This window comes from Phyllopteryx taeniolatus, chromosome 4 (genome assembly GCF_024500385.1).
Source record: "Phyllopteryx taeniolatus isolate TA_2022b chromosome 4, UOR_Ptae_1.2, whole genome shotgun sequence".
Lineage (NCBI taxonomy): Eukaryota > Metazoa > Chordata > Actinopteri > Syngnathiformes > Syngnathidae > Phyllopteryx > Phyllopteryx taeniolatus.
In genome coordinates this window covers 3,848,505-3,861,280 of record NC_084505.1, presented here as the reverse complement: position 1 = coordinate 3,861,280, position 12,776 = coordinate 3,848,505, and the positions used below count along the sequence as shown (strand labels likewise).

At 47.3% G+C, this 12,776-nt stretch overlaps 1 protein-coding gene across 3 annotated transcripts in view; it reads right to left on the bottom strand.

Moving 5' to 3' along the window:
- The window catches only part of glra3 (glycine receptor, alpha 3), a 140,805-nt gene that overhangs the window by 58,627 nt on the left and 69,402 nt on the right, over positions 1 to 12,776 (bottom strand). Inside the window, exon 1 of one of the 3 annotated variants that reach the window (XM_061772078.1) lies at positions 9,505 to 9,745. The exons of the other annotated variants lie outside the window; for them this stretch is intronic. Within the exon in view, the coding sequence (XP_061628062.1) occupies positions 9,505 to 9,627 (123 nt within the window). The 5' untranslated portion in view covers positions 9,628 to 9,745. Of the gene's footprint in view, positions 1 to 9,504; positions 9,746 to 12,776 lie in introns of those variants that run through there. 3 annotated transcript variants of the gene reach the window in all.

Here is a 12,776-nt window from a genome sequence, read left to right as displayed (position 1 = left end):
CCGTCCTTTTTATTGATAAAGAAAAATCCGGCGCCAACTGCCGCAGTACAGACACGTCCCCGCTCTCATGCGTCTCCGACGTTCCGTCTCTGTCAGTCGCCCCCCGCCGAGTTGCATCGGCTCCTCCACGGCCAGGCCTGGCTCCCTCGTCGTTGCCGAGGTGGATGGGGGAACACAGGCGGCATCTTCCTTGGCGGACGAAGAATGTCCCGGGGAAGCGGACCCAAAAAAAATGCGCCGTTCAGCCGCCCGCTCGCGGTGCTATTCCCTCAGTCAATTGTCGAGTCTAACGGCTAGTCCGATCAACTCCTCCAAATTAGTGGTCTCGTCCCGGGCCGCCAACTCATCTTTGATGGCAGGACAGAGTCTCCGACGAAAAATGCCGCTCAACGCAACATCGTCGAATCCAGTCTCTGCTGCCAGGATGCGGAACGAAATGGGTATTCGGCTACTGACAAGTCCCCCTGGGAATGGTCCAACAACCGCTACCGGGCTCCTTGCCCTTGACTGGGTGATCAAAAACTCTCCTCAGTTCGGATTCGAATGCCGGGAAGGAGGAACGTAACGCTGGGTTGGCGCTGTTGACCCCCCATCGCCCATGATGCCGCCTGACCCGTAAGTAGACTCATTATAAAAGCAACCTTCGTCTTATCCTGGGCATACGTGACCGGTTGTTGGTCGAATACTAGGGTACATTGATAAATAAATTGACCGCAGCCGCCGAGCTCCCTACCATAACGAGGTGGATTTGGGCGACAAGCTTCCCTGGCGGGTGGCACCGCGGCCGTCGTGTTGGTGGCGGGTGCTTCTGCCAGAACCGGAGGTGATCCAAGTGCACACACCTGATCAACCCGAGAACTCAGCGTACTGAGATGGGTCGTTAACACAGTAATTGTCTCCCTGAGCTCGTGTAACAATGTCTCGTATCTTCTTACCAAATGTCCCTGACTTGCCAACGTGTGGGGAAAAAAGTCTGAATCTGTGGGATCCATTTTTGGTCGGAATATTCTGTCACGGACGGCAATGCCATAAGGGCAGATCCCAAAAAAGGGACTCTAGGTAAGAGGTCCGAACAATTTTAATTAAATGACAGAGCATGTGATGGCGAGACATACAAAACTAAAGGGACTAACAAACAGAGAGAATCAAAAAACAGATAACGCAGGGAGACACGACAAAAGGTCCGTGTGGTATAATCGTATAGAACTTAAATTTGTACAGCGGTCAGAACGAAGGCAAACACGGGGCAAAAACAAGTGAATATTCCGACGCCCACACACTGTCACGGTGCCCTCTAAAAAGGCTGATGATTACAATGCATGACAGGTGCGTCACCGATGTCAACTCCCACCTTCGCTCACCCAGACACTGCAACACAAAGAAAAACAACTTGAAACACAGGGCCATGACACAGGGCTGCAACACACAGTCTGGATGAGTACACGCACACTGACTCATATAACTTCTGTGTGGAAAGCAATATACCAAAGCACACCAGGGTGTGTTACAACAATGACAAACCCTGGTTCACAGCTAAGCTCAGGCAGATTCATCAAGAAAAAGTTCAGAAGTGGAGACAGGAGCAGCTACAAAGAGGCAAAATACCGTTTTTGCTGGGAGATGAGGAATGCTAAATTTATGTATTCAGAGCGATTCCAGCAGCAGTTCACTGTCAACAACTCTGTGACTGTTTGGCGAGGACAAATTTAAGAACTATACGCCGAAAGCCCCTCAAGGTGTGTATGACCTGGCCCTCACCCAGAGCCTCATCACCCACTACTCTCGCTTCGATGGTCCATCAGCCCTTGACACATCTCCGGACACCCCTGCGTCCCCCTAGAACATCATAATGGTCTCCAGTGACCCCCCCCCCCCAACACACACACACACACCACCCCGGCTCTGTCAATCCCCAAGCAGGATGTGCACAAAATGTTCAGAAAGATGAAGTCCCACAAAGCCCCTGGGCCTGTCAGTGTCTCCCCCTACACCCTAAGACACTGTGGGTGAGCTGGTTCTCATCTTCGCGGACATTTTCAACACCTCCTTGGAGTGGCCATCTGCCAGCCTGCTTCAATTCCTCCAGTATCGCCCCTGTCCCCAGGAAGCCACGGATTACAGGATTAAATGACTACAGACCTGTGACACTGACATCTGTAGTTAAGCAGTCTTTTGAGGGTCTGGTCCTCTCACACCTCAAATAAATCAGCTCCCTCCACCTGGATCCACTGCACTACGTCTCAAGAGCCAACAGCTGTGTCGATGATGCAGTCAATCTGGCCCTCTGATACATTCTGCAGCAGAGCTCCCCAAAAACCTATGCCAGGATCTGGTTCGTCGACTTCAGCTCTGCCTCTCCATCCTCCCAGCTCAACTCCAGGACAAGCTCTTTCAGTTCAAGGTGCCTGAGTCCCTCTGCAAGTGGATAACAGACTTCCTGACAGACCAAAACCAGCATGTGCAGCTGGGGAAGAGTGTGTCAAACATTCGGACCATCAGTACCAGATCCACTCAGGGCTGTGTACTTTCGCCTTGGCTCTTCTCCCTGTACATCAAACTGCTGCACCTCCAGACATCAATCTGTAAAACTGAACAAGTTTGTGCACAACACCACCCTCATGGGGCTTATCTTGGATTGCTATGAGTCTGTCTACAGAAAGGAGGTGGACCGGCTGGTGTCCTGGTGCAACTGCATCAACCTGGAACACCCAGAAAACAAATGAGATCAGTGTGGACTTCAGCAAAGTCACAGCCCCATGGTGCCCTCAACCTAAAATGCACTATAACCTTTACATAATGAAATATGATCATATGATCAGACGATAATACATTTACTGTAGGTGGCACTTCTGCCTCACAGTTCTGATGATCCGGGTTCACAGCCCCATGGTGCCCCCTCAACTTCAAAAGGTCCCCCAACACCATTGTGGACTCTTTCAGCTTGCGAGGCAACACCACCTCAAGTGGGAGCCGACCATGAGCTGCCAACTAAGATTATGGTGCAGTTCGACACGGCCATCATTGAGTCCATCCTCACCTCTCAATCACCATGTGGTACGCTGGTGCCACAGTCAGGGACAGGCACAGACTGCAGCGCACTGTGCGTGCTGATGAGAAGGTGATCTGCTGGAGACTCCCATCCATCCAGGAACTGTACGTCTCCAGGATCCGGGGGTCTGGAGATCTGATTGCAGCTCACACTACACACCCTGGACAGAGCCTGTGTGACACTCTCCCCTCAGGCAGGAGGCTACGGTCGATTCGGACCAGAACCTCCCACAACCTGAAGAGTTTTTTCCCCTCGGCCATCCGATTCATGAATACTAAACCGGTATCACCTCGTAAAAGGTCACACGTACACCTGATGCTTATGGCACACTGTTTATGCTTGTTTAAAAAAAAAATCCTTCTTCGTCAATTTATATTTGAATTTCCATTTTTTATTATTACCATCTATGTTTCATATTCTTCCCATGGGCTCATCACCTGTGGGAGAGGCCATAGGGGTCGGGTGCAGTGTGAGCCGGGGGGTGGCCGAAGGAAGGGACCTTGATCTGATCCTGGGTTACAGAAGCTGGCTCTAGGGACGTGGAATGTCACCTCTCTGCCAGGAAAGGAGCCCGAGCTGGTGTGTGAGGTCGAGAAGTTTCAACTAGATATAGTCGGGTTCGCCTCCACACACGGCTTGGGCTCTGGAACGAGTCCTCTTCAGAGGGGTTGGACTCTCTTCCCCTCTGGAGTTGCCTACGGTGAGAGGCGCTGAGCAGGTGTGTGTATACTTATTGTCCCCTGGCTCGGCGCCTGTACGTTGGGGTTCACCCCAATGGACGAGAGGGTGGGGATGGGGGGGGGGGGGGGGGGCGGGAGATCCGGACTGTTGCTTGTGCCTATGCACCAAATAGCAGTTCAGAGTAGCCACCCTTTTTGGTGTCCTTCGAGGGGGTGCTGGAGAGCACTCCCGCTGGAGCCTCCATCGATCTGCTGGGGGACTTCAATGCTCACGTGGGCAATGACAGCGAGACCTGGAAGGGCGTGATTGGGAGGTATGGCCCCCCGGTCAGAACCCGAGCAGTGTTCTGTTATTGGACTTCTGTGCTCATCACGGATTATCATTAACGAACACCATGTTCAAGTATAAGGGTCTCCACACATGCACTTAGCACCAGGACACCTTAGGTCGGAGTTTGATGAATGACTTTCTGGTTGTGTCATCGGACTTCCTCCGATGGTGGGGAAAGATGCCGGTCCGACTTGGCAGGCCCAAACGTATTGTGAGGGTCTGCTGGGAACGTCTGGCAGAATCCCCTTTCTCCGACAGAACTTTGCTCATGTTCCAGCGGAGGCGGGGGACATTCGAGTCCGAGTGGACCATGTTCCGCGCCGCCATTGCTGAGGTGGCGGACCGGAGCTGTGGCTGTAATGTGGTCAGTGCCACTCATGGCGGCAATCCCTGAACCCGTTGGTGGACGCCAACGGTGAGGGATGCCGTCAAGCTGAAGAAGGAGTCCTTTTTGGCCTGTGGAACCCCTAAGGCAGCTTTGGTGGTCGCTGAAATTCTGGTCCACCAACCGCCGTCTCAGGAGGGGGAAGCAATGCACCATCAACACTGTGTATAGTGGGGATGGGACGCTGCTGACCTCGACTTGGGACGTTGTGAGTCGGTGGGGAGAATACTTTGAAGACCTCCTCAATTCCACTGACATGCCTTCCCATGAGGAAGCAGAGTCTGGGGTCTCTGAGGCGGGCTCTCCTATCTCTGGGGTTGAGGTCACCGAGGTGGTTAAAAAGCTCCTCGGTGGAAAGGCGGGGGTGGATAAGATTCGCCCGAAGTTCCTAAAGGCTCTGGATGTTGTGGCTCTGACCTGGTTGACATGCCTCTGCAACATCGCATGGAAATATTCTCATCCTCTTCGCCCACAAGCATGGCCACCGACACCATACAGTAAATCAATCCATTCTTCTCACCCGGCTTGAAACCGTCTTCTACATTAACGACACTGCCATCTCCTGGTTCAGATTCTCTCTCTCTGACAGAAGCCAATTCATCGACATCAACAACTGTAAATCACCCACTTCTCCCCTCCTTCAAGGTGTCCCACAAGGTTATGTTCTTGGCCCCATCCTCTTCATCCTGTACCTGTTTCTTTTGGGTCACAAATTTTGCTGTCACGGTCTCCAGTTCCAATGCTTTGTCGACAAGATCCGACTCCTAATCACCACCAAACCAATCTCCACTGCCACCTACTCAACCCAGAGAAACTACATCTCTGAAATAAAACCATGGCTTGCATCCATCTTCTTCTGATAAACTGTGATAAATCATAGGACTAAAAACACTGACAAAATCCACCTATGACTTCACCCTAAATGTTGTCGGCTCCATAGTATCCACCTCATAAACTTCAGTGTATCCAAAACTTTGCTCCCCGCCTGCTCATGCACTCCCGGACTCACAACCACATCACTCCTGTCCTCCATAAACTCCACTGGCTCCCCACGCCCCAGAGAATCCACTTTAAACTTCTATCACAATTTACAATTATTGTTATTATTATTATGATCCATCCATTAATTTTCCATACCGCTTATCCTCACTAGGCTTGCGGACGTGCCGGAGCCTATCGCAGCCGACTTTGGGTGAGAGGACCCTGAACTGGTTGGCAATCAATCGCAGGGCACACATAGACAAACAACCATTCACAATCACATCTACGAGCAATTTAGACTCTTCAATCAACCTACCATGCATGTTTTGGGGATGTGGGAGGAAACAGAAGTACCCGGAGAAAACACACGCAGGCACGGGGAGAACATGCAAACTCCACACAGGCGAGGCCAGATTTGAACCCGGGTCCTCACAACTGTGAGGCAGATGTGCCAACCATTCCGCCTATAATAATAATAATAATAATAAAAATTATTATTATTATTACTTTTAGGACCACCTGCCATTTTCTAACAAGGAGTTGAACGGCAAAATTCACAATAAGTGTTTGCTCTATTAAACGACCAGTACACTACCAAGGATGTACCTTTTTGTGACTCTCTCTGTATCTTGTTGGCAACCTGATGATGACACTCTGTGACACTAACCTTAGTGGCCACTTCCCTCAGACAACATCCTATTTGAAGTCTCGCACTAGCGGGGTACTGTTAATCAATTATTTTGCATCTGTTTGGGCTCATGATGTCAAAATGTGAATATAATGAAGAGGACCATTTAAATACAGATTCTAATTATACAGGACGTAATTGGCTGATTCATGGATTAACACCTGTTGTAAATTTTGCCATACAGCTCCTTGTTAGAGAACAGCAAGTTGTGCAAAAGGCAATAAACATTGAACAATTGGACGTGCGATCAAAAGTTTAGAGGTGAAATTAAGTTAACCTTTAAAGGTTAGAGTGCATTTTAGCTTCATCCTGAAATCTCACCCGAAAGCCGAATATCCGAACTTTTTGTGAATAATGTCTATATACTGTAAATTGAGGCCCATATTGGTAGCCCCTGCTATACATGGCCTTTTTTACTTACTTGTCCTACTTATCCGAGTGATGGACAATACAACCTGTTTTTTTCTGATCCAGTTGCATTGGGTCGTTAGCTATTACATTAAGACATTTGATTGAAATGTATTGTTTACAATAGAAAATGCTGTTAAAAATAATAAAACTGCATATTGAGTGAAAGCTTTTATATTATGTCATGTCTATATTGTGTCATCTTCCGCTTGTCTCCTTTCCCCTCATCTCCTTCACTCTCTTCTGTACCTCCCTCAGGATGAACCTCAACCTAAAATTCACTATAACCTTTACATAATGAAATATGATCAGACGATAATACATTTACTGTAGGTGGCACTTCTGCCTCACAGTTCTGATGACCCGGGTTCAAATCCAGCCTTGCCTGTGTGGAATTTGCATGATTTCCCCGTGCCTGCGTTTTTTTTCTCCGGTTGCTCAGGTTTCCTCCCACATCCCAAAAAACATGCAAGCTCAGTTGATTGAAGACTCTAATTTGCCCTGAGGTGTGAATGTGAGTGAGAATAGTTGTTTCTTTATATGTGCCCTGCGATTGGCTGGCGACCAGTTCAGGTTGTACCTTTCGCCTAAAGATAGCTGAGATAGGCACCAGCACGCCCGCGACCCGAGTGAGGATAAGCGGTTTGGAAAAATTTTCGTTCCAAAATTTCTCTTTCACCTCTAGGTCACATCCTACCTGTGGGGCATAGCTGCTAATCACATTATACATAACACCCTCAATTTCAAGTTTCAACCTCATCACTCGATCTGATACTCTTTTCACCTCCAATACATTCTTAGCTAACGCTTCCTTTAAAATAACCTCTCCTCCATTTCGCTTCCCATCTACACCATGGAAAAATATTTTAAAGCCTTCCCATAAACATCTAGCCTTACTGCCTTTCCACCTGGTCTCCTGGACACACAATATATCAACCTTTCTCCTAATCATCATGCCAACCGACCCCCGAGATTTTCCCGTCATAGTCTCAACATTCAAAGTCCCCACATTCAATTCTAGGCTCTGTGCTTTCCTCTTCTCTTTCTGTCTAAGAACCCGCTTTCCACATCTCCTTCGTCTTTGGCCCACAGTAGCTGAATTTCCACCGGCGCCCTCCAGGTTAACAGTGCCGGGGGTGGACATTGTTAATCCGGGCAACGACTGATCCGGTATGGAATTCTTTAAATGAATGCTCATATTTGTTTGGCAAAGTTTTAAGCCGGATGCTCTTCCTGACGCCAGCCTCTCCATTTATCCGGGCTTGGGACCGGCCTACAGTTTGCACTGGCTTGTGCCCTTATAGGGTTGCATTTACTGATTTGCATATATCTATATATCTTAAAATATGTGACTCTCTATATAAACAGCATGTGTGCTTAAACAGCAAGTGTTTCCCAGAGAGATTACATTTATGCTTATGAGCAAAATCCAAAGCCGTGTAGAGGTGTTTATGTTTTATTTTCCACATATTTCCTTAAACTGTGCTCACTCCAACTTTCAGCTGTAGCATTTTCATGTTAGATTCTTGCTGGCACCCAAAATGAGAAAAGATGAATGAAACCTTACATCACCACTGAATGGACAAACTGCAGTTACTGTCAACAACAAATCAACAAACCTGTCCATGTTTTTACTTGAACCTGTGGCATTGTAATTTTTCCTTTTGTTCTCTGCTCAGACACAGAGAGAATGGATTAAGAGGGATTGCGTGAGCAAATGAAAAAAAGAGAGTCTGACAGCAGTAAATCTGTTTCACATAGATTGCATGTGCAGACCAGAGTGACCAAACCTGGCTGTAAGCCCTCTGTGTGGGCATGTTTGTGTTTGAAAGTGTGTGTGTGTGTGAGTGTGTGCGTGTGTGTGTGTGCATGTGACTTACATTAGATATTTAAAACTAACCTTAAATCTCTTACCTACCCTGTAATTGTCTCCCCTTTCACTGACAAAAGTGTGTCACAAAAATTGAAATTAGAAAAGGTACTATCTTTTTATGATTACTTAAAATCTTAATATTGACAATGAATATTGACTTTATTTAATCTCTATTAATACTACAAATTGTATCATGTCTGGAAATGTACTTCCTGTCATGACAGTAAACCATATTTGAATGTGTTGGTGATGTGATGAGGTTATGTCACTGGGACTTCCTTTTATCAAGTGGAAACGAGTAGAGGGTGGATCATAAGACAGATGGTGAAAAGAGAGAAAGGTCTTAATACAAAAGTAAGATATGGACCGTGCATATTACTCAGTATTCCGCTTTCAACCACTTCGAAGTATGACCCGTCTATCAAAATGACCCATTACTTCCCCCCATAACTGGTTATCCCCTTATTGGCCATATGTCACTCACACGTTTTCAAATCACTCAACAGCTTAAAGCTACTGTATTACACATAGACTGGACCCTTCTGTTGCTTAGTCCAAGATGAAAATAAACCACCTTGAACAAATCCTGACTTATGTGTGAGTAAATAAATAAAACAAGAATGCAGAAAGCCACTTAAAATCATTAAAATTATACTGTAGGTTTCCTTCATCTACTGATGTTAACTGTTTGGCATCTAGCACTCTCACTTGAGAGTTTGAAATCAGCAGCAATCTTGCTAACACTAACATTCTAACATTTATACAAACCATTTCTTTCACTGGATGTAACCTTGCAGAGATGTCTATGCTCGCGACACCAAACATTACAGGTTTTCTCCTAATATAAAGGTGTTGAAATTGAACATAGTAGGCTTTGTTTTCCTGACTAGCACAATACGTTAAAAAAATCTGTGGTCAATATGAATGTGTGTTTCATGAGCTACTCTTTCACTTAAAAGAGTATGTTTGAACGTATGTAGCGACATACATACTCCTACATACTGTACGTATGTATGTATGTATGTATGTATGTATGTATGTATGTATGTATGTATGTATGTATGTATGTATGTATGTATGTGTATATGTGTGTATGTATGTTCCTTGACCTTCAAAAGGTCCTGGGAGATTGTAATTCCCAGGAACTTGAAGGTCTCGACGGTTGACACAAAGCAGCTGGACAACGTGAGGGGCAGCTGTGGCGAAGGATGCCTCCTGAAGTCCACGATCATCTCTACAGTCTTGAGCGTGTTCAGCTCCAGGTTGTGTCGGCCGCACCACAGCTCCAGCCGCTCCGCTTCCTGTCGATATGCAGACTCGTCACCGTCCTTGATGAGGCCGATGACAGTGGTGTCATCTGCAAACTTCAGGAGTTTGACAGTCGGGTTCGCTGAGGTGCAGTCGTTCGTGTAGAGAGAGAAGAGCAGCGGAGAGAGGACACAATCTTAGCTTGGCGAAGCTGCTTAAGTTTGGCAGTGAACCACGGCTTATTGTTGTTGAATGTGCGAAATGATTTTGTTGGTACACAGACCTCTTCACAGAAACTGATATAGGATGTGACAGTGTCCGTATATTCATCCAGGCTGCCAGCTGAATTTTCAAAGACACTCCAGTCTGTGCAGTCTAAGCAGCTTTGAAGTTCCATCTTGGGTTCATTTGTCCACTTTTTGACTGTTTTCACTGTAGGCTTCGCACATTTAAGTTCTTGCCTGTACGTCGGTATTAAGTGAATTAAGCAGTGATCAGACGAGCCCAAGGCTGCACGAGGTATAGCACGGTATGCGTTTTTTACCGTGGTGTAGCAGTGGTCTAAAGTATTATTTTCCCTGCTGCTTGTATTTAGGGAGTTCGTGGTTGAGTTTAGCTTTGTTAAAGTCCCCGAGAATAATGAGGGATGAGTCGGGGTGTTTTTTTTCAATTTCGTTGAATTCATCGGCGAGCGTTAGCAATGCGGCGTTCGTGTTAGCTTGAGGCGGAATATAGACGCCAGCGAGAATGAATGATGCAAACTCACGTGGCGAGTAAAATGGTTTACAATTTAAGAATAGCGACTCCAAATGCGGGCTGCAGTGTGTGCTGATCACCGTGACGTCCGTACACCATTTTTCGTTGATATAGAGGCATATCCCGCCGCCCTTTGTTTTCCCCGATGATTCCATGTCGCGGTCCGCTCGATGAATGTGGAAACCGGGAAGCATAATGCCGGCATCGGGTACAGCGTCGCAGAGCCAGGTCTCCGTGAAGCACATGGCCGCGGAACGTCCCAAGTCTTTACTGGTCTTTAACAGAAGATGAAGCTCGTCCATTTTGTCGGGTAGGGAGCGTACGTTCGCGAGGTGGATCGATGGGAACGCCAATCTGTGTCCTCTCTTGCGGAGTTTCACCTGAATGCCGGCTTGCTTCCCTCTGTGGCGCCGCTTCCGTCTCCATGCGCCGAAAACCGCGGACGCCGCTCCGGTGAGTAACTCTGGGAAAAAACTGAGCGGATATTCGAAAGTTGGTGACAGAAAGTCTGGAGTAGACTCCTTGATGGTGAGCAGGTCTCCCCTTGTGTAAGTGAGTCGTGTAAGGTCTCCAAAGACGGACGAAAAACACAAAAACAAAGACAATACTAGAGAGCGCGTTACCGAGGCGACCACACTGGTAGGCGCCATCTTGATCAGGACCTGAAGTGGGCGACCAACATCAACTCCGTCCTCAAAAAGGCCCAGCAGAGGATGTACTTCCTGCGGCTTCTGAGAAAGCACGGCCTGCCACCGGAGCTGCTGAGACAGTTCTACACAGCGGTCATCGAATCAGTCCTGTGTTCTTCCATCACAGTCTGGTTTGGTGCTGCTACAAAAAAGGACAAACTCCGACTGCAACGGACAATCAAAACTGCTGAAAGGATTGTCGGTACCCCCCTACCCACCCTTGAGGACTTGCACGCTGCCAGAACTAAGACAAGGGCGTGCAAAATCCTCTGGATTTGGAGCTGGAAGAGCCGGCTCTTCCAGCTCCTTCCCTCAGGTAGGCGCTACCGATCATTGCAAACTAGAACTAGTAGACATTCCAACAGCTTCTTCCCTCTTGCAATCAACTTCTTAAACAGCTAACTTATAATTCCATTACAACAAGCTGGCAATTTTTTTGACTTGAGTTCGTTGTCACATTTCTGTGGGGCCAATTATGTATTACTCGTGCACTCACTGTAGTTGTCTCGCCGTGCTGCACTATTTGCATATAGTGGCCAATCATGCCAGAGTAGCATCTGCTCCATTTGCACACTGATTGAGGAGTATCTGTAACATTTGCACAACCATTGTCCCAGATTATCGCACTACTCGTCATTTTAAACCGCATACACTCCTTGAAGTCTCAGTGCCCTTTGCACAATGGTCATTGCACCGGACTATTGCGATATTAGCCATTCGAACTGCTCTAAGTGCTAGAGGACTCTGCATCTTTTTGCACAATTGTTGTTTGTTGTTGTTTTTTGTCAATGTCTTTATGTCTCCAAAGTGTTCTGTAAATTGACTGTCTGTTGTACTAGAGCGGCTCCAACTACCGGAGACAAATTCCTTGTATGTTTTGGACATACTTGGCAAATAAAGATGATTTGTGCACCATGGGAAGTCCACACTTGGTTAATTCGATTATAACGAAGAAACTCTCATTGGTCTAACTCGAACCTGGCAGTCTCTGGTAGTGTGACGCTCTACACGTAAACCGCTAAAAGTTTCCATCAGTGGTATGCAACTAGGCGGCACGGTGGCCGACTGGTTAGAGCGTCAGCCTCACAGTTCTGAGGACCCGGGTTCAATCCCCGGCCCCGCCTGTGTGGAGTTTGCATGTTCTCCCCGTGCCTGCGTGTGTTTTCTCCGGGCACTCCGGTTTCTTCCCACATCCCAAAAACATGCATGAATTGGAGACTCTAAATTACCCGTAGGCATGACTGTAAGTGTGAATGGTTGTTTGTTCCTATGTGCCCTGCAATTGGCTGGCAACCAGTTCAGGGTGTATCACAATGATACTAAGAACAATGATACTAAGAACACACATCAAATGATCCAAACGCAAGGCTGCTACAAATGCTGCTACGAATGCAGACATACGAACAAGAGACAGCATGATATCGCAACAAGTTTAGGGTGTACCCCGCCTCCTGCCCGATGACAGCTGGGATAGGCTCCAGCACGCCCGCGACCCTAGTGAGGAGAAGCGTCTCAGAAAATGTATGGTATACAACTATTTGTTTGTTTTATGAATTGTTAGTGCAGGCAAAGTGACACAATCATCCCCGTCCAGTTGTTGGTGCAAACAGTCAGTGAGCCTTTCAACTTTTCCACTTGTTAAAAATGGCCCCTCTTTTAGGAATATTCTGGGGACTGACTTGGTAGAG